This window comes from Onychostruthus taczanowskii, unplaced genomic scaffold, assembly GCF_017590055.1.
Source record: "Onychostruthus taczanowskii isolate IOZ18803 unplaced genomic scaffold, ASM1759005v1 scaffold197, whole genome shotgun sequence".
Taxonomy (NCBI): Eukaryota; Metazoa; Chordata; class Aves; order Passeriformes; family Passeridae; genus Onychostruthus; species Onychostruthus taczanowskii.
The window spans coordinates 698,248-719,548 of NW_024499206.1; the positions used below are offsets into that span (position 1 = coordinate 698,248).

At 51.7% G+C, this 21,301-nt stretch overlaps 1 protein-coding gene across 2 annotated transcripts in view; it reads right to left on the minus strand.

Annotated features, from left to right (window-relative positions):
- Nucleotides 1-3,759: 3,759 nt before the first annotated feature.
- Nucleotides 3,760-21,301, minus strand: part of PIP4K2B (phosphatidylinositol-5-phosphate 4-kinase type 2 beta) — a 19,158-nt gene continuing 1,616 nt past the window's right edge. The window contains exons 1-10 of one of the 2 annotated variants that reach the window (XM_041402298.1): nucleotides 16,316-16,378; nucleotides 14,126-14,223; nucleotides 12,847-12,943; nucleotides 10,318-10,470; nucleotides 9,322-9,468; nucleotides 8,534-8,572; nucleotides 7,247-7,360; nucleotides 6,169-6,430; nucleotides 5,418-5,521; nucleotides 3,760-4,542 (exon numbers count right to left, since the gene is read on the minus strand). In XM_041402298.1, coding sequence (XP_041258232.1) covers nucleotides 4,462-4,542; nucleotides 5,418-5,521; nucleotides 6,169-6,430; nucleotides 7,247-7,360; nucleotides 8,534-8,572; nucleotides 9,322-9,468; nucleotides 10,318-10,470; nucleotides 12,847-12,943; nucleotides 14,126-14,223; nucleotides 16,316-16,363 — 1,143 coding nt within the window. In that variant the 5' untranslated portion in view covers nucleotides 16,364-16,378 and the 3' untranslated portion in view covers nucleotides 3,760-4,461. Of the gene's footprint in view, nucleotides 4,543-5,417; nucleotides 5,522-6,168; nucleotides 6,431-7,246; nucleotides 7,361-8,533; nucleotides 8,573-9,321; nucleotides 9,469-10,317; nucleotides 10,471-12,846; nucleotides 12,944-14,125; nucleotides 14,224-16,315; nucleotides 16,379-21,301 lie in introns of those variants that run through there. The other variant, XM_041402297.1, reaches the window with a different exon arrangement.

The following is a 21,301-nucleotide window of genomic DNA, read 5'->3' on the forward strand; positions in this document are numbered from 1 at the left end:
AATTAAACAAAATTTTTATTTTTTTTTTTTTTTTTTTTTTTTTTTTTTTTCTCTGGTTGGAGACTCATCTTGTAACATGCATGCATTTCAAAACAGTAACAGTGTCTCAAACTGCTCCTAGCAAACAGACAAGCACAGAGGACTTCAAATTCCTATTTAAAAAACAGCAGTGAAAAAACCTAAAATGTTCCTTTTTTTTATTTTTTAAATTTTTTTAAAGTTTTTTAGGTTTTTTTTTTTGTGTTTAGTTTTTAGTTTAAACTTAATTTATTCACATTTTTTTCTTTTCAATTCAGTTGCACTGATTAGCCCTGCCCACCCTTGTGACCTGTGTGTGGAATCTGCTCCCTCCACTCCCATCCAGCTGCTTGGGCAGCCCCAGAGCAGCAGAAATTTTGAGTGGTTTCCACTAAAAACGATGTGTCCAGAGCTCTGCCGTCCCAGTTTTCCATGGGATCCACCCCACAGAGCCAGGACAACAGGCAGGGGCTGAGGGGGACACTGGGAGTGGCTCTGCAGGAAGGGAACATTTGGGAATTTGGGGCTGTGGATACCCCGCTGCTTTTGGGGAAAATTCTTCAGCTGGGGGTGAAATTCCAGGTGCAGCTGGAAGGGGGGCCTGGGAAAGGACTGCATAGTAGTCATGGATTGGGAATATCCACCACCACAACCTCCTCACCACCCCGAGCCTGCCTGGGCTGGGAAAGCAGGGATTTCCTCCCAAAAACCACAACAACAAAAACAACTAAAAAAAGGGAAAAAAAAAAAAAAAAGGAAATAAGACTCAAAATGGTTCAGATTTCCTTGCTGATTGTGCTGATCCAGATTCCCAGCTGGGATTGTGGGAGTGTGGCCTCCCCCTGCTGCTCCATGGGGTGAATTCCATCCCCAGTGGGGTCAATCTTATCCCCACAGGATGAATTCTGTCCCCAGGGGGTGAATTCCAGCCCCTGGGGGTGAATTCCACCCCACAGAAGGAACTCCACCCCCATAGGACACATTTTATCCCCATGGGGTGAATTCTGTCCCCAGTGGGGTGAACTCCATCCCCACAGAAGGAATTCCATCCCCACGGGGTGAATTCCCAATGAGTTCCATGATTGTGGCTCAGGATGGAGCCCAGGCCAGGCAGGGGTGAGGAGGGACCCCAAGTCCCAGCCCTGGGGAGCCCCTGGACGCCCCAGCTCCCCCCCAGCAGCTCTGCAGTGCATTTGCTGCACTCCTGGAGCAGAGCTGCCTCTGCCTCCCCTCTCTCACTCTCATTTTGGGGCTGTCTCAGCAGGGAAGGTGGGAATTCCCAGCTCAAAGCAGATCTTGGGGTTTTTAAATCCCTCAGCAACTTGGATGCTGCAGCTCCTCCTGCCTCAGGCACTGCAGAGGGGAGATGCTGCTCACTGATTATTTGGAGCTCCACTGGGACCAAATTTTGCCTTTTTTGGCCAAAAGAAAATTCTGAATTCTGCTGCAAATCCTGGCAGTTCAATGTGTTCTGCAAGGTTCATGCTAAGGACAGGAATATCTACATTCAGCAAAAACTAGAACTAAATCCACACCAGAAACAGACAACAAACTAGCACAAGCAGTTGTAAAACCAGAACTGAAAGGGCTGGGTTTTCCTTTTTTTTTTTTTTTTTTTTAAATATTTGTTTTAAAAAAGGCCCCAAAACCAAAATTAAAAAAAAAAAAAAAAAAAAAAAAAAAAAAAACAAAAAATAAAAACCAAACCAACAAAACAAAGCAAAACAAAAAGAAAAGAAAACAAACAGAAAGAAAAAGTCCCTTTTAAAAACAAATCACAATATTTGCAGCTTCACTTCTTGTTCTGGTAATAAAAAATACTGTCTAGAAACAAAAATTAGCATTTTTAAGGTAATGCTACTTCTCCAAATGTAAACAATATACAAAAATGCTTCTGTTAAACAAAGTTACATACCTGGGTAATACATCATTAGGTGAGAAAATTGCATTTAATCACTTTTATACATAATATGGCAACTGGACAGAAGGGGCAGAATCTTTGTGGGACCCCCAGATCACCTGGAACAGCCAAATTTAATCCCAGCAGGAGTTTGTAATAAGAAAATATTCCCTGCTCTCGATTTTTGTCAGAACTCTGCAAGGATTTCTGCAGGAATTCCCTGGGTTTTGACTGGATTCCTTATTCATTATTCTGGAATTCAATAAAGATTTTTTTTCTGCCATCTTCACTCCCCTTTCTCTGGGTTTGCTCTGTGGTGTTCATCCACCTCCTGCTCTCTTCCTCCCCCCTTTTTCTCCTTTTTATTTATTTATTTATTTTTTAAAATAGATGATTTCAAGATAAAACAACTTCCAAGCTACTTTCCCCAAAAGGAGAAGGGCAAACTTACCAGGTCAAAGTTGCAGATTCAATGCAGATTTTTTTTTAACTGTCAGGAATAAAAAGTGATTGGTGTTTAATTCCTAATTAGCAGTAAACTTAAGTGCTTATTAACAGAGAAGCAACCAATATAATGCCCACAAAATTAAGCTGATGATGCCCTCTAAGTCCTCCCTTTTTCTTCTTTTTTAAGTATTTTTAAGCTGCATTTGGGTCGTGGCTTTTCCAGCTCCACACCTTAAAATCTCTCCAGCCTCCCACGCCAAAGGGGCAGCAGAAATTTGTGCCACGCCAAAGGGAAGGACCAAAAATCTTCAAATCCCATCAGGACCCCTAATTTTCCATTTCTCCAAAATTCTATTTACAGTGCACCCTCATGGGCTTCAGTTTCAGCCCCTGCCAAGGTGAGACCTGTGGGGGGATTCACATCAGGAAGGGGAAAATGGGGAGGGGGTGAAGAGGAAATTAAACCAAAAAACCCCCAGACCCCACATTCAGAATCCAGCCCAGAGGCAGGGTTAATTCAGGGGAATTACCAGGGTGTGATGAGCACCAGTTATGTCTCAAAAAGGACCAAAATTCCACACAGCAAGAACTGTTACAGCACAGGACAGACATTCCCAACAGCTTATTCCCCAAACAAAGGCATGTGTGAAAAACAGTTCCAAGGCAGATTAAGCAACATGTTTCAACTGCAAAGAGGTTTGTTCAAAACTCTAAATCCTGCTTAAAAAGAGAAAGGAAATTAAAATTAAAAAAACAAGTAACAAATCCCAAAATAAAGAACCGAAAGTTCTGTTGTGCAGCAGAGCTAACGAAACCCACAGCGAGGCTGCCGAGCTTGGCTGTGAAAGGGTTAAAGGAGACAAAACAGGACTATTTCAGTCACTCCAATCAGTCCCAAAATCCTTCAGGGGGGGCTGGAAAAGAAATCTGGTGTGAGAGTTCAACCATTTCCACTCCTGGAGGGTCGCTCAGGGGGTTTGGAGCAGGACAAGCCCAGCTCCCAGCACTCGCCCCTGGTAGCCAGGCCAATTCCTTCTGTGCAAGTCACATTTTCAAAAAATAAAACACAAAAAATCCAACCCAGCAACCTCTGTCAGGACACAGATTCAAGTACCTGTTGCAGGTGGGGTGGGGAAGGAAGACTGAATAATTAATTAGCTAATTAACACTGGCAGGATTGTGATGGTGACCTCAGAGCCATTCCTGGCTGAGGAAATGGCCCAAAATTTTAGCCTGGATCTACAGGCACAAAAATGCCTTTTTTTAAATGTTTTTTTTTTCCTCCTCTTTAAGAAAACTTTCAGAGCTGGCCAATTAAAATCACCCCAGGTCCGAGCACATAATGAGCTGAGGTTGGTTAATGCCTCTCTCAGTTCTTTGCTTGTTTTTAGCTTTTAGGAGTTACACCTTTTTATTTTTTCAGACATCATCTTTGGTAGATGTTAATTTCCCTCATCTTTCTTGTAAATCAAGTGCAGTTACAAAAAAGTGGTTTGTTTTTTTTTTTTTTCCTTTTTTCTTCATTACTTAAATTAACCAAAAAAAGATAAAGTGTCCCAGTCTGAATTTACCTAAAGTTCAGCGACTCCTCCTTTTTATCAGAGTTACATTTTCCATCCTTGAAATGGTGAACTATTTTCCTTCCAATTCCTACCGAGAGGGAAATAAAAGGGTTTTTTTTTTTTCTTTTTCTGGCAAAGCCAGTCCAATAAAACAACAACACCAACAACACAAAAAACAAGGAGTGGTTTGCAAGTCAGGCACTGCTGAACGTGACCCTTTGGGGACAGTGCCACACGTGTCCCAGCCCCTCAGCAGAGAGGAGAAAACGTCACTGGGCAGAAAGAGCAGTGCTGGAACAATGCACTTGGCTTGTTTGGAAAAGCCCTCAAATCTGAGATCTGGGCACTTCTGAAACACCAAACCCAGAGGTGCAGCGGGCGCAGCGAGGATGAGGATGGGTTTTGTCACACGGTGCCACACGTGCCCCACACGTGCCACAGGTGTGCCCCGGTGCTGCTGCAGTGTCTGTGCTGTCCCAGGCTGCAGGAGCCCCCCGGCTGCAGGAGCCCCCAGGCCTGCAGCAGGATGTGACCCTATGTCAGGATGCTGGAGATGAACTCGTTGAAGCGCTTCGAGTACTGCTCGGGGTTCACCGTGGAGATCTCAGCCCCGGCCTGCGGAGAGACAGCGGGTCAGGGGACACAGGAGGGTCAGGGGGCTCATCCAGGAGGGGCCAGCGTGGGCAGGGTGGTCAAGGAAAGAGTAGGGAGGAGGCAGGAAGGGGTCAGTGTGGGCAGGGAGGGGTCAGGACGGGGCTCAAGGTAGGCAAGTAGTGGTGAGGGAGGGGTTAGCATGGGCAGGGAGGGGTCAAGAAAGAGTCAGTGCGGTCAAGGAGGGGTCAGGGTGGGCAGGGAGGGGGCAGGGCTACAGCCCCTCTGCTGGGGAGGATCCATGGCTAAGGAAAACCCAGCAGGTCTGGAGAAACCCCCGAGGAAAATGGCTTTAGCTGCAGCTGCATGTCCAGTCAGGGCACTGGGTTTGCTCCTTCGTGGCTCACAGGTTTAGGATCAGGGAGGGTGAATCTCAGGAAAAGGTTTAGCACCCAGAGGGGGTCTGAGCACTGGAACAGCTCCCCAGGGAATGGTCAGGCCCCAGGGCTGCCAGGGTGGGATTTGGGGTCCGTGATGGGTCCCCTCCACCCCAGCACATCCCAGGATTCCACACAAACTCCCCGGGGTGCTGGCTGGGCTTTCCCAAGCCCTGCTGGGAGCTCAGGGGGGGCTGCCAGGACACAGAGGTGACCCCAGGGGTGCCACCCTTCATCCAGTCCATCCCTCCAGCACCTCCCAAATTTGGACAGAAATAGAAATTATCCCAACCAACCACAGGGAAAACCTAACCCTGAGGAGACATGGAGGGAAGTGCTGAGCGCGGGGGCTGGAGAATTCTCATCCTGGCAGGAAAATCAGTGTCAGGGGACACCTTCCCCCCCAGGGGATGCTGCAGAGCAAAAGCCCCAGACCCAAGAGCCCCCCTGGGCCAGGCTCACCCCGTGTTTCACTGTCTTGGCAGCGTGTGCAGCTTTCTTCTTGGTGTCGTATGGTGTGAGGATGTCGATGATGGCCATGAAATAAACCTCCTTCCTGGGGGCACCTGGGGGTACAGCAGGGGTTCAGTCCCCTGGGCACAGCCAACTGAACCCCCACCTCCAAAAAACCCCCTGGGCACCCCCAGCTTCATCCCCCACCTCCAGAAACACTGGGCAGGGCTGGTTTGGGGCAATTCACAGAGAAAGCAAAGGCAGCTGGAGGCTGCACAAGGGCAAAGATGACTGGAGTAGCTCACCAGAGGCTCTCTGAACGTGCCACCCCTCTCCCAGCATTGCTTGTCCCCTTCCAGCCACCACCAGGGACTGCCCAACAAAGCAGGGACAAGCCCTCCTGCTAGGCTGGGCTTTTCCCAAGCCCTGCTGGGAAGCTCAGGGTGGCTGCCAGGACACAGGAATGGCCTCAGGCGTGTCGCCCTGGCTGCCAGGACTGACCCACCCTACTGAGCCTGGGGCACCTCCCCTTTCCCTGCCCTCCATCCTTCCTCCCCAGTTCCCTCACACCCTCCCTGCCCTCCACAGCTCCCTCACACCTCCCCTGCCCTCCATCCTTCCTCCACAGCTCACTCACACCCTCTCTACCCTCCATAGCCCCCTCACAGCTTCCCTGTCCTCCCCAGCTCCCCCTAGACCCTCCCTGCCCTCCCCAGCTCCCCCTAGACCCTCCCTGCCCTCCCCAGCTCCCCGCACTCACTCTCGTGGCTCTTCATGGCGTACACATCCACGGAGGGGTCGAACTCCCCGGGCCCGAAGAACCGGGGGTAGTTCAGGAGGTTGCCGGGGCTGTCGGGGGGGGTCCCGTAGGAGGAGATGGGGTTCCCCCCCACCAGCCCGTCGTTCTCGCACTCCTCATCCTCTGCCCGCTCCTCCACCTCCATCTCCTCCTGCTCGGCCCGGTCCACGTCGTGGATGCCCACCAGCAGGCTGTAATCCATGATCTTCAGCTGGGCTAAAAACTGGGAGAGAGGCAGCGGTGAGAGCTGGCACCTCACAGGGTGGGGAAGGCTCAGCCCCACCTGCAGTGCCTCCCTAAGGGTTGGCATTGAGACACTCCAATCCTAAAGATTCCCAGAATCGTCAACATGTGGAATGTGTTATGGAGATTTGTTCACCAAAGGGTGGTTTCTTCATTAGCCAACGCTGATGGTGTTTGGACTGGAGGACCAATTAGATCTACCTGTATTGTAACTGTCTATAAAAGCAATGGGTTTCTTAATAATAATATAATAAAGAAATTGATCAGCCTTCTGTGAATCATGGAGTCAATGCTAATTATAACCCAGCTGGGGTAGGAATGTGCCCTCTGTTAATGGAGTGGCCAAATTATTCTTTGTCTGCTTAAAAAGGAGAAAAGCCCAGAAGTTCATCTCCTCAATTTAGTAAAAAGACACCTCATAAGACCTTTGAGACTTCACCTCAAACCTAGGGCTACCAATTAGACAAAAGCCAAAAAGTCCCACCTAAGTTCAGCAGAAAAAGAAGAGAACAAGGGAAATAATCACTTTTGTAGAGTGTTTAGCAAGAGCAAGAACCTCTTGCCCCTAACTCAGTTTTTCTCTGAAAGAACTTTGTTATTTTGCCTTTTATTAAAACTTATCCTGTTTCCAACACTACCTCAAAAGCCATCCTGCTAATTTTATGCCATTCCAACTAGAAGAGCTATCTCAAGTGTGACAGGTTCTCTAAGAGCTCAAAGAAAAACCCATCAGGCCAGGGGCCTGCTACTGTGGCAGTGAGGAGAGACAGAGCAGAGCTGTCCCCCAGAAAATTACCTCCACATCCCGCTTCAGCTTCTCAAGGAAGTTCTTTTTACTCTCTTCTCCAACATGCAGCTTCTGACCCTCATTCAAGAAGTCGTTGTCCTTGAAAGTTGGGAGATCCTTGGCCTGCAGCAAAAAGCCTGAGGTGAAATTCCCCAGCCTGCTGCCAGGGGAGGGCTGGCACATGGGTGTGGGTGCAACAGCCCCTGCTCAGTCTGGGCTTCTAGGGTGCCCAAAGCCCACTGAGGATGGAAAGGGCATCAGGCAGAGCACGGGAAGTGTCAGGGAATCCGTGGGCTCAGCTGGACCTATAGGAAAAACTCAGGGGAGACGTGTAGCAAGTCAGCTTTAAAAACTGCACAGCTGGGCCAGGAATGCTCCAAGCAACTCCCAGAATTGAAACAAAATTAATGAAAGAAATTAATTTTCTTGGCTTTTGACTGCAGGGGGAAAGGGGTGAAAGCTTGGAGAATGAAAAAAAAAAAAAAGGTGCCAAACCTTCTCTTCCTAAAGATTTGAGGAAAGAAGAATTCAAGCCATGTTTTTTTGAGGGCTCTGCCTGTCTGCCTGCACTAGGCCCTGAGGACTGTGGGGATGTGGGAGAACTCAGAGCCCCTTTGTACCTCAGAGTTTAAATTCTTTAGTGACACAGGAGCGTGGGGTGGCTTTGTGAGCTCACATGAACCACCCAGCTACACAGACCAGGGAGGTGGGGGCACTTGGGGGGTGCCAGAGGATTCAGGGCAAATGGGAGTTCCCTGGCTGCTGGCTGGATCTTTTAGGGCAGGCTGGAGCAGACTTCAACCCTCATAATCCTACATGCCAAACATGGACCAGCACGAGGCACTGCTGGGATATCAAGGCAGCAGCACAGAAGTCCTGCAGGGGAAGGAGGCTCAGCCCTAGATTCCCCCACTCAAGCCAGGTTTAGGAGTGAGCCAAGGATCTGGTTTATAAATCTTCTGGTGAAAGATCTACCCCTGACCTGCCTGGGGTTGGCACCCAGGCTGCTGTGAGGAAACCCTTCCATAGGGACAGCACTGCCCTCAGGTAGGGTTTGGTTCTGCTGGGACTGTCCCCCACTCCTGGCAGTGCCACCACAGCACAGAAGGCAGGCAGAGACAGCTCCCTCCCAGCCTGAAAAGGGGGACAGAGACAGGGTGGACTCAGGGTCTGTGGAACCTCCCCTGCTCAAAACCCCCATGAAAAAGGGAATGGAAAGGAAAAGGGAACTCAGTTGGATCTGTCCGTTTCCAAGCACCAGGAGAAAGGAAAGGCTGGCCAGGGATAGCTCCATACCTTCTCTTTATCACTTGCTTCCCTGGATACTGTTGAGCCCTAAAAAAGAAAAAAAAAAAAAAAAAAAAGAAAATATCAATACTGCACGCTGGGGTCACATTCAAAATGAATTCATTGACACCATGTAATTTCTTCATGCAGGAAAACAATGAAAGCATTTTTAAAATTAGTGCTCAACCCCCTTTTGGTGATCTCCTGTGATGGGGGAATGGACCACCACTGAACCTCCATGCACAGCCTCCCAAAACCTGATCCCCTGAGCAGACCCCAAAGCCCAGGACCCTGCCAAGGGGGGGGGTTCCAGGCCCAATCCCCAGAGTTCTGACGACTCAAGTTTTAGTTTTTATATTTTTCAGATTCTGTGCTGCTTTAGTGTGTGGGTCTGGGCTCCATATTATGGGATGGTGAGCTCTGTGCAGAGAGCAGGGAGACAAAACGATTCCTGCTCTAGCTGGGGACCACGGACAAATGATCCAAATCTCACCCCAAGAGCACAAACAACAAAGAGAAAAAAATCAAGAAGGATGGGACTGCATAGACTAAACTGTAATTGGACAATTAACTCCAATATGCAAATGGAGCAGAACTTATCAAAGTGAGAGAGACCCCATGAGCAGCCAACATTTTGTGACCATTTTGGTTCATTCTGGTTCACCTGGGGTGCAGCCCTGGCTGGGCTCTTCTGCTGCCCAAAGTGGATCCATTGAGGAGATCCTTTTAATAAATTCCTGCTTTATTCTGTAACTCTGCCTGGCCTCTGCTCTAGGGCAGGCTTGAGAAAGCCTCACCTTCAGGTCGTACTTCCTGTGCACAGTCAGCCTGTGGCTGAAGACATTCCTGGTGACCACCATGTACGTCTCCACCCCGTCCACGGTGAGCCGGTACATGCCCAGGAACTGGGGCAGCAGCGTGTTCCCGTGGCACTCCACGATGAACTGCAGGAAGGGACAGCTGTGTCACACAAAGCCCAGCTCTGACAGGACAGAAACTCAGTGAGGTGCTGCAGCCAAGGCACCCATGGGAAAGGAAAGGAGGGTTGGAACAGCTCCTGGGGTCTCCAGGAAAGGAGTGAGGATGGGGAGAGTCCCACTCCCTGAGCAAGCTGGCCCAGGGAGTGCCATCCTGCCCAGGACAGGGAGCTGGGACATCTCCAAGGTTCTTCCCAGTCTTGGGATACCGTGACCCTGTGTGTGTGTGTGGAGCTGAGAGATCTCCAAGGCTCCACCCACCCAATCCTGGGATTCTGTGACTCTGTGTGTGGAGCTAAGAGATCTCCAGGGTTCTTCCCAAGCCAATCCTGGGATCCTGTGACCCTGTGTGTGTCCAGCCTGCTGTGGCAGGCCAGGTGTCACTGGCACTGCCCAGCTTCACTTCTTGTGGTTACCTCGCTGTGCCTGGAACTCAGGGCGTGTCTCAGAACCCCTGCAGAGCAGGTGAGCTGGAACCAGCACCTAGACCAGGACATTTCCAGCTGTCCCACTGTGACCCCACTTCCCAACTCCCCTCCAGCCCCTCTGGAAGGTCTGAGGCAACGCATGAGGAGCCTGTTTGCAGCTCTGATCTACCAGGGATCCGTAACTCATTCATACAAGGGCCAGGATGAGCTGGGAAGGGGCTCAGCACCACAAACAGCTGCTGGGTTGTCCCTCAGATTTTTGTCCCTCAGATCCTAAGGACCCTTTTTCCCCACAAAACCTCCGTGCAAGCTCTGCCAGCTGTGCATCCAAGCTCCAGACCCCCAGCAGATCCCCAGGTGTGCACGGGGGGCTCCAGACTCACCGTACCTGGTGGTACTTCTTGAGGATGTTGTGCATCTCTGCCACGTCCTCACTGGACACGGCCTTGATGACGAACCTCCTGTCGTAGGTGGTGAGGAAGCGCGCGCCGCAGCGGCCCTGGCTGTCGCTGTTCACTGGGGCGCTGCGTGTCACCGAGTTCTGGGGGACAGACACGGCATGGGGACGGTGCCAGGAGCTGTCACCCGCCTCAGCAGCAGGGCCAGCCCCACAGGACCAGCTCAGGACACCCACTCTGGCTGTGAACTCTGGGTTTGGGGCTGCTAAGGGTAAAACCCAATTGCTTAAAAGTCTGGATGTGTTTTTAGGGCTTCCAGCTGGCCCTGTGATTTGCTGGCAGATTTTACTCCAACACCTGGGGTGTGTTTTTGGAAGGTGTTTTTTACTGAAGGGTTTTTAGAGGTGTAGGATACACAGGCCAAGAGCTCTCAGCATTTCCTCTCAGGGATTTAAGAACAGTCAGGATATTCCTAAGGCTTAAGGAAAACAAGACCAAAACAACTGAAATGGCCTGTTGGCTTTTCCCTCAAAAAGCAGCTTAGTCTGGCCAAAATCTCAGTGTTTGGGGATTTTTCACAGGTCATCCTGCACCAAAAGCCACCCTCAGGCTCTGCTATTCTTACTCCTGGACATACAAAATGAGTATAAATAGCTTGGCTGTTCTTCTGACAACCAGCAGCATCTGCCTTTAGATCCCTGTCTCCACCCTTAGCAACCAGACAGTGCAGCAGGGCTGGAAAATCCCAGGAAAACTGCAGAGCAGGGATCAATTCCCTGAGCCACAACACCAGCTCTTTGTTCTGCTGCCCCTCCCCAGGTAGCAGGGCCTGCTGCGAGCTCCCCCTTCAGCCCCAGCCACTGCTGCTCACACCTCAAGTTGTCACCTGTCCCCTCCACCTGCCCACAAGCCATTTTGTCAACCAACAACCTCTCACCAGCATTTCTTTATCACAGAGAGGGAGGGCTATGAAACACAGCAGCAGCAACAGTGATCCTTAAGTTTTCCAGCATTTCTGGGCTGGGCATTGGGTTTCAGGCTGGATTATCTGGTTTTTTTTGGGTGACAGTGCCACTGCTGTGTCCCCCTTGCTCAGCTCTGGCAGCAGAGGGAGCCTGCAGCAGAACCTGCTCTGAGAGAGATTTACCATGTCATGCTGCAAGTGTGCCCAGAGATTTCCTTTCAGAATGAAGCATTTAAAGCTTTTAAAACTTTAATTAAGCAGGGGAAAAACTCTGCTGCAGTCAACGGCTTTAGAGAGAATCAGGAAAATAAAGGCAAACAGAAAAATCCCCTTTGCTGCTCGCTGACATTTGCAAAGCGGTCTGTGCCAGGCAGTTTAATCAGCCCTCACCTCAAAACCACAGAGCTTTTCTTCTGGAGCTGGGAGGCAGAAATCGTGACCACACAGAGCATTACCAAACTCACAGCCCTCGGCTCCCTTCCTGTCAACTCCCACCTCTCCCACAGTTGGGGTGTTAAATTCAGCCTCCTGGCTCCATTCTTACTCGAGCCATCACAGTTTACCCACCTGAATTTAGCTCAATTAATGTCTTCTGTTCCAGTTGGGCACTTTTAAAAAAAAACAAAGCTCTTTTAAAGCTTTGAGAAGGGGGAAGCCATCCCTCAGAACAACAGGGGGAGTATAAATGATGAACTACAGACAGTGTGGGTCACACCTGGGGAGGGTGTCATCACAAAGGGGTGTGACATGGGCACGGGGAGGGAGGCAGCGTGGGACCAGCCCCGCTCCAGCTGCTCTCCCCACCAGGCAGGGAGCACGTGGAGGGAGCAGGGAGGCTGCAGCACTCCCCCTTGTGCCTCTGCAGTCAGAGTGTTCCAGGGGATGCCCCTGGCACTGTGCCCACTCTGTCATCATGTGCTGGGGACACTTCAGCTTCCTGACACCCAGCCTGCCTGGGGCCACGTGGCCACCATGGCCTCCCTGGCCCTGCTCTGGGTGATCTCCCAGCCCTGAGCTGCCTCTGCTCAGCTCCTCGTGCCCAGGGCTCGGAGCTGGCTGAGGAAGGGTGGCCCTGCTGCAGCAGCCAGAGCTGTGACATCTCCCTGTCCCCAGAGCTGAGCCCAGCAGTCTTAACAGCAGACTCCTCTCCAAGAAAATCAGCCCCTCTGGCATTAAGGCATGGATCCCAAAGCAGGAGCCACCCTGATACACCCAATTCAACAACACACACTTGGCTGAAGGCAGCAGATTCACCTGAATCTGTACAAACACCATGGACTCGTTTTCCTTGCAGATATTCCATGCTGGATCATTGTTATCCTCTAGCTCCTGCCTGTCCACAGCCACCTGAGCCGTAGTTTCATGCCTTGGGAGCAGGGATCACCTTCCCCTCCTACTGCCCTGTGCTTGGCACAGCAAGATCCACTGCACCACTGAGGTTATGGTGGAACCACTCAAATGCCAATTATAAACCCAGAAAAGCTGCTGGCAGCAGTTTGCAGCATGATTTCTCTGCCAGAGTGGCTGCTCTGTCCTAGAGGAGAAGAAAGGGTACCTGGTAGTCCTGGTCATCGATCCCAAACCTCTCCCGGAGGTTCCGGAACACCAGGGGACAATACTCCTTGAATTTGAAGCGGCTTGGCAGGTTCTCCCTAGGGCAGGGCAGAAATGTCAGCAGTGCCAGCCAATGCCACACTGGCTCCCCCTCCCTGCCAGCCCCCCAGGACATCCCAGCCATGCTGTGCCTTCGGCAGGGCAGCTCCTTCCTTTGGATGCCCACAAAACCCATCTCTCCCAGGGAACTCTGCAGGGTCCTGGCTAACAGGGATGGATGGGATGGGAGCGTGGAGCTTGTGTGGCAACCCTGCCACAGGCCACTCTGAGGGAGCCATCCTGCCTGTGCCCTCCTCGGTGGCTTTGTCACCCTGGCACACGGCTGTTCCCGCATACGCTGTCACACAGCTGTCCCTGCACACGCTGTCACACAGCTGTCACTGTCACACGCTGTCCCTGCACACCAGGCAGAGCTGCAGGACCAGAGGGGCTGGGCTCTGGGTTCAGCTCCCATCACAGCATGAGAAGGGTCAAGGCCCCACAGACCAGCACAGCTACAGCAGCCAGGAGAGGGGGGATCAGCTCCAGCCTGGCTCTGCTACTCCCAGGCACAGGACAGAGGACAATGACAGCACTCCCTGTCACCGAGGGAGCTGCATCTGCTCCTCCCACAGCCCTGATCCTGCCCAGGGGGAGGAGGAAAGTTTGGTCCTGCTTGGACATAGTGGGTGAATTTGGCAGCTCCTTCTCAATGAGAAACCCTCGCAGTGACACGTGGGGAGCTCAGATCTTCTCTGGAGGAGAAGAGGGAGAGCAGATACTGCACACTGGATGTGCCAGGAGAGACAAACTTCCCAATCACCTCCCACTCTGCAAAGCTGATCCCTGTGAAACTTGGGGAAAACAAAGGATTAATCAGGGAGCACTGCAGCCCTGCAGAGCTGGGATGGAGAATGTAGCTCTGAGCACCAGCCACAACCACAACTTCAAAACAGCTTCCAAAAATGGATTTTTTGGGAAAAGGAGACAGGGGTAATTCCAGAGAGACTCCATGACAGCTGCAGAGCTGCCTCCTGTGAACAGTTTAATCCCTCAAAGGATGGCAACCAACCACCACAGGGTGTTTCAGCGCAGACTGACCACACCATGGTCTGTCCAGGGCACAGGACAGGGATCCTCCTGGCAGTACAACTGGGAACAACCCAGAAGGCCTCCCCCAGACCAGCTGGCCTCACAGCACAGAGCTCTGACCACAGAGAGATTGAGAAGCTCCTACTTACTTGTTGAATAGATGATTGTCCACCTTAATCTTACTGTAGGCTTTAAAGTCATCAGGCATTAACATGACGGGGACGGGAACATTGCTGAGCTCATTGATCTGCAAGAGAGAGGAAAGGGAGACTCAAAGCCCAGGCCCCACTGCCCTGGGGACCTGCAGGGATGCCCAACACCCCAGGGGATGGTGTGGGGCACTGTGACCCATCAGACAGAAGCAGCTGGGGAACACTGTGGTGACAGGCCACAGCAGCACCTCATTCCACATTGTGGTGAATCCTCCTGAGACAACCTTTCCCTTTCCATTGACCATCCAAGACACAGCTGAGAACCCAGACAAACCACAGGCCAAGAACCAGCAGATTTTATGTTTTAACCACCTCTCTGAGAAAATGTTCCAATGTTAATCATTCCTGCTACAAACCAGGATGACCAAAGCCTTTGGTGCAGCCTGGCACAGCTCCCTGTGGATGCTGTTTCCATGCTGGCTGTCTCCTGTTGCTCCCATCCCACCTTCTCTGGAGGGATGAGTCACTCACTAGATTGTTTTTGCTCCTTAGTCATGAGTGGCAGCCACAGGAACACGGGGAAGCAGAAGAATGAATGTTCAGCTACTATTGTGCAGGCGGGCTTGTGCTGCAGCACCCAGCAGTGCCAGCATTAATAATAACATAATAATAATAAAGATTCACCTCTGGACTGTGTCTGGCTGCCCTGCTCTAGTCACTGCAGTCACTGACAAGGCTGTGCCAGAATCAAGAGGTTTCTGAAGACAGCTCCAGTGCCATCCCCTCCCAGGGACTCCCCACAGTCCCATCTCACTGAACTCCTGCTAACAGCCTGGATTCATGAAGAAATTCCATCCCAGCTCTGTTCCCATGACTGCTGTGCCAAGCAGGTAGTGCAGGAGAGGGAGGCAGACAACACTGGCACCAGCGGGGTTTGGCTCCCAGTCAGCTCTGGGGGCTGTTCACAGCACCAAAACCTCCAGCAGGTCAAGTGGGAAAGCTGCTGGAAAACTTCCCTGCTGGCTGGGAGCAGGGGCCGGGCTCAGGAAAGGGATCCACCTGTGGGATTCCCCGTTCCCTGCATGCAGCAGGACACACAGCACTGCCCAAAATGCTGCCACATCCCTGCTGGGCTCTGCAGGGTTCAGCCCCAGGGACGTGCCGTGAGCCAATTCCATGCAGCCCGTGTTTATCCCACCCTTTCTCCATCGTTACCACGAAAATCCAGACCAGATTTAACACACGTCAGACTGGGAAGAAAGACGCATCCCAGTGCCAGGAGGGAAGGTGGCTATTTTCAGAGCCAGCCATCCCACACAACAGACAGAAGCGGGAAGTGAAGCAGCCGCGGCTCCTGGAGAGAGCAGAGCTGGAGCTCTGCAAAGCCCTGCCCTGCAGCACAGGGCTTAACTTTTAGCTTTTATATTTTTCAGATCCTGGACTGGATTAGGGTATAATCTGAACTCCATACAGAGTGTTTGTAAGCTCTCATCAAAGTTTGATCAGACAAAACAATCCTTTCAGGCCTGAGAACCAAAGTCACCATCACAGACTCAGGCCTGAAAAGTATGAACAAAAACTAATGGGAGAAGGGGTGAGCAAACTGGGAGACTGACTTCATTACCTGAAGCTGTAATTGGACAATTAACCTCTGATATCCCAAAAAAGTCATGACTGTCATCCATCTCAGGTGTAGCCTCTGCACTGCCCAAGGTGTGTCTGTTAAAGCCTTTAATAAAAACCCACTTTATTCTCCAACGCTGTCTAGCCTATGTTCTAGGTATCCAGCCCAAGGCATCACAGCACTGCCACAAGCCCTGTGGGATGTATGGAAAGTGCTGCACAGATGAATGAATGAATAAATAATGGCACACATCCCCCATCGGCAGCATCCCTGAGCGGGGAGAGACTGATGGCCCCCGGGTTCAGCTCAATCCTGCACGGAGCCAATCCTTGAGCCAGAGGGGAGGGAAAAGGGAACAGACTCCAGGGGAGGAAGGGATCTCCCAGCTCGCAGCCACTGCAGGGAGCTGCATCAGAGTCCCACGCAGAGATTTCCCCTCGGGGCGAGGAGAAAACAACTCATCCTGCACGGAGACAGAGGCGCTGCCTCCAGCCACTAATTATTGCTGTCTGCCAGGAGGGGAAGCCTGACAGCTCCTGCCACACGCCTGCTCCCATCCCAGCCTGCTCCCAGCCCTCTTCCTGGGCGTGGGGAAGGCACAAACAAGCCATTATCAGCTCCTTGCCGAGCGGAGGAAGGGTGCTGACGGCTGAGAGGGAACAGCGATTCCGAGGCTGCCTCCTCGCTGGCAGCAATTCAGACACAAATGTTCTGAGGCCTTGCTGGGTGCCCTCGTTTCTGCCACGGCACAAACCTCAAAGCGAGTGTGGGACCTGTTGTGAGGCTCCTGAGTGGCAGAAATGGTGCACCAGGATAGCTCTGGATCGTTTCAGAGGTGCCACCACTCCTCACAAGATAAAAGAGCCCAAAAAAATCCTCCCTGTGAAAGCCTTTCCCACCTTCCAGCACAGCTGGCTGGATGCTTTGGGATTCTGGCTCTGGAGGAGACACAGAGAAGGAAGAGGGGCACCTAGATAAGGATGAAGGGCTGGAGTGGTCATTTCTAGACCCAGCAATGCCCACCTGCCCTCCCTCAAGGCACCTCTGGGGCAGTGGTCACTGGGCCTCTGTTCCTGGCACCAGTCTGGAAAAAAACACAGATTTATTTAGTTTAGTTTTGTTGCTACGTCGGGTTTTTTTAAATTTAAATTTTTGGTTGTTTCAGCACCGTGTGCTCCCACAGCAACACCCATGCCTGACACTTTCCCAAAGGAGAGGAACAAAAAGCCCCCACACACCTCGGAAAAGGGATATCCCAATCCCACCCTTCTCACAGCACAACCCTCAGCATCCAGCCTCCTTCCCAAGGATTATCCAGCCAAATCCTGAAACATGAGGAATCCTTCCCAAAGGGAAGCCTGGCCAGCAGCACCTATCACCTCTCCAGAGGGATCCTCTCCTCAGGCTCATCCCAGGGGAATCTGAGCAGCCTCCTGGAGGGAGCAACGTGACAAACGCCTGGCACATGTTTGCTCTCTCGCCTTCTCCCTGGGGAAAGGCGTGGAGCAGCAAATTAAATATAGCAGAGTGTGTGTGAGTGTGTGTCCCGGGGTATTTATGCTCCAGGAGGCAAGGTCACACCAAGGTGCAGGGCAAGGAGGTGCTCAGCTCCCAGGGAGCACATTCCCAGGGATCTGTGCCCAAAAAGAAGGACAAAACCCCAAAACTCTGCCAGGACCAGGATCTCTGGGGCTGTAGTACCAGGGAGATGCTGGGTGTGGTTCTGGAGGAGACAGGAACAGAGGGCAGAGGTGCAGGAGCACCACAAACACAGACCTGGGCCCTGACAGACTGTTTTGGGCGTCACAGCCACCGCAAGGCACAAGAGCAGCAGGCTGTGCCACACCTCTGTCACATGAGAGGTCCCCAAAGTGGGGACAGAACGGCTCGTTTGGAGCTCAGGGATTTGCAGCCACACCCAGAGCGATGCCGGTTTCCCTTAAGACTTCTACCTTTCACCTTTTCAGCCCTGATCTGCTCTTGAATCGACTTCACTTTTTAGCCCTGATCTGCCCACAAACCCACTTCACTTTGTGGCCCAGATCTGTCCCCACATTCCCTGGAAAATTAGCCCGGTTTTGCCCACTCCTCTCCTTCCCAGAGTCCTCCATCTCCCCCTGAGAGGGACCAGCCCAGGCCGAGAGCACCATCCAAAAGTGCTTTTTGTCGGGGCCAGCTGCGTTTGGCAGAGATAGGGTGGGCTCCTGCCCTTCCCAGGGCAGACACAGCCACAGCGGGGGTGGCACCACCCGAGCCCCACAGAGGGCTTGGACACGCCCCGGGGGCTCTCAGCATTTCAGACCGAGGCACAATCCAGTCAAACCCGCTGGGACAGAGACCCTGCCTGTTTTTCCCTGGTTTTGCTATATCCTGAGAACAAAGGAGCAATTCCCGATATCCAGAGCCACCCCACAAGGACAGAGGGATCAAAGCTGCCCAATTCCAGAGGTGCAGAGGGAAAAGCAGCTGGATGCCAACACGGATCAGGGATCAAAAGCAGGAGTCCAGGGAGGGAAAACCTCTTCCACTGCCTAGACTCTTCATCCTCAGCACAATCCAGCTTTGCAGGGCTGCAAAAACACCTCCTCCCTCTCTCTCTGCCAAGCTTTTACTTCCTGGTCACTGGGATTCTCCAGCAGCACCACTCAGGGCTCTGGGTTGATGATTTCTCTTTGCCACCAAAGCCAATTCCTTTCCCAATAAAAGCCACATCAATATTCCGTGTCATTCAGGGACAGCTGTTGGGATGAACGGGCCAGGCATAATTTTGTTTCAAAACCTGACTGTAGCCTCTAAGTAGCAATTAGCATTAGTAAATTGATGGGAAAATGCAATTTGTTTACTAACAAGATGCAGCTGATGGAGTGTGTGAGCCCACTCTCAGGGATTCTTTGCGACAGGACTTTGCTGAGGAAAATAAAGATACTTTGTTCCCCACAAAGCTTTCCAATCGGGCATCTCTGCCAGTATTAGTTAAACTTCATTATGCACTGGGGAAGGAGGTGAAAGACACATGGGAAAATCACTTTAGCATGGAGACAAACCGACAGCTGTGGCAAAACTTCGCTGCTGCTTAGCACAGAGCAGCAACTGGGTGATGGTTTGAGGGAAAAACCCTGTTTTCCATGAATTAGAGCATGATTAATCAGTATCCACACTAATAACCTCCCCCCGTGCAAGGCGAGGGAAGAGTGACTCTTGCAGTCAATAATTCCTCTGGGGACACCAGGATGCTTTAAGATGGAAAAAAAAAGCATCCCCTGGTGAGAGCAAACCCATCTATGAGTGAAAAAAAAGTACTTGGAAAGCTGCTGGGAAGGATTCCTGGCTGCATGACAGGGATCAGGCAGTGCCACCCTCCTGTCCCCAATCCTGTCAGCCTCAGGGTCACTGGGAAGCACCTACGTTCCCAGTCCTCTCACAGGTGAGCAGAGCTGATGCAGCCCTTGGTCCAAAAAAAGCTGAGGAATGGGAATATTCAACAACCAACCCACGGTCACAGCAGTCAGCAGAAATGAGCAGGGAAATGAGCCCTGTTCTCCTCACTGAAGCACCCAAGAAAATCCTCCTTTGTCCCCCAGAAAGGAAAAGGGCTCCTGGAATGGGGATTTGAACAGGAGCTCCTGGATGAGCAGTTGGCAGCCAGGCCCTCGGTCATTCCAGGGGCTGGCACGGCCCTGGCCATACGCTGCTCTCTCCAGAGGTCAATTAGAGCTGGGCTGGGGACAGATCCAGGCTGCTCCTACCGTGCCAGGAACAATTTCTGGGATCGGAGTGTTTGATATGTGGCAGATGCTGCTCCGGCAGCATGGAAGGCAAGGCTGCAGAGCGGGGAGCGCTGTGCTCCATTCCCAGCACTGCTGTTTCCCTGGAATACTAACGAGCTCTGCTCCTGCTGGCACTGCTCCTGAGGGCCTGGGAGATGGCTGCTGCTCCAGCCAGGAACTGGAGCCTCTGGAGCTGCCTCGGGCAAGATCTGTGCAGCTAACAGATCTCCCCGTTCCCACAAGAACGGGATGTTTGTGCCTTTCCCCTGCCAGCAGCCCGAGCTACTGGAATCTTTTCCAGCTGAGGAACCGGCAGCAGCATCACAGCCCCACAGACACAGATCCCAATCACCTCTCTGGGATCCCAGAGCCTTCCATCCCCAGAGACACAGATCCACAATCCCCTCCCTGGGATCCCAGAGCCTTCCATCAGCAGCACTTTACAACTGTTTCCATGGTTCCCAGAGCATCACACAACACTCTGTTCATCGCTCTGGCTGGGAGGTGGCTGCTCCCTTCCAGAACTGTCCCAACTTCCCCATCCGGGGCATGGAAAACACACCTGGAGCACCACACACAGACCCAACCCCCAGGAGCTGCAGCTCCTCTCCCAGTGCCATGACAACAGCAGGAGAAGCTTCCCCAGGAACCATCCCCATGCCTGCTGGATTCAGGGTCTGACAGAAAACTCAGAAATTGAGGCTGAGCCCTGGTGGCTCCACTTTCACACAAGTTCTCCCCTCCCCTCCGTGGTTTTCTGGCCCAAAATTCGAATTGTTTGAGTCATACCACCCCCGTTTGGCCCTGCTCACACTGGCCCCACCCCAAGCCGGATCCTAACCCTGGCTGGGACCACCAAGATCACTCCAAAACACTCCAAACTGGTGTTCCAGAAGCAGCTCCTGCTCTTGGGATGCTCCTGATGCTCTCCAGAGCCTGCCCTGCCTGTGCTCAGCAGCCTCTTTAAGGTTGTTCCAGACTGGGAGAAGGGACCCACGCGAATTTCTGCAGCACGTTGCACAAAATGGTTGTTTGTTTGATTTCTCCGTGAAAAAGTTCACCCCAGATCCAAGCAATTCTACCAGGATCCTCCTGGCACGGCCCCGGGCTTGTGCTGAGAGCTGTTTTCCCCTCCTCCCACTGCAAGGATCCCAGAGCAGAACTCCATGGACACAGCCCAGAGCCTCCTAACTCACCCCTCCTTGTCCAAAGCAGCCAAATATTAAACAAATTAAAGGATTTCCAACAAAGCTTAAAGATATTCCCGAAATGATTTCCAAACCCCTCAGCTGGAGGCACCTAATTCCAATTCCTACCTAAGCAAGGCACTGGGATCACCCCCCAGCCACAGCTCACCAAACCCTCACCCCAGTGTGGCAGAGGTGGGGGGATTTACTGGGAAATCCTAAACGCCTTTCCAAAGGTCAGGAGGTCACAGCTGAACTTTTCTCACCCCCTGTCCCAGCCCCTCAGCTCCTTCCAGGCAGCAATTTCTTCCTAATACACATTCGATATAATCTCATTACCAGCTTAGTGTCAGCTTGCCTTCCTCCCTTTGCCCAAATATCTCACAGCCAAGTGCTCCCAAAGTTACTCTGTCCTCATCCAGGGCCTCAAATTCCTGCCAGGCTCCTAGTGCCCCAGACAGCTATGACAAAGAAAAACACACACACACAAAAAAAAACCAACCAAAAAACCCCCAACAAAACAAACAAACAAACAACAACAACCAAAAAAAAAAAAAAAAAAAGAAAAAAAAAAAAAAACAAAAAAACCAAAAAA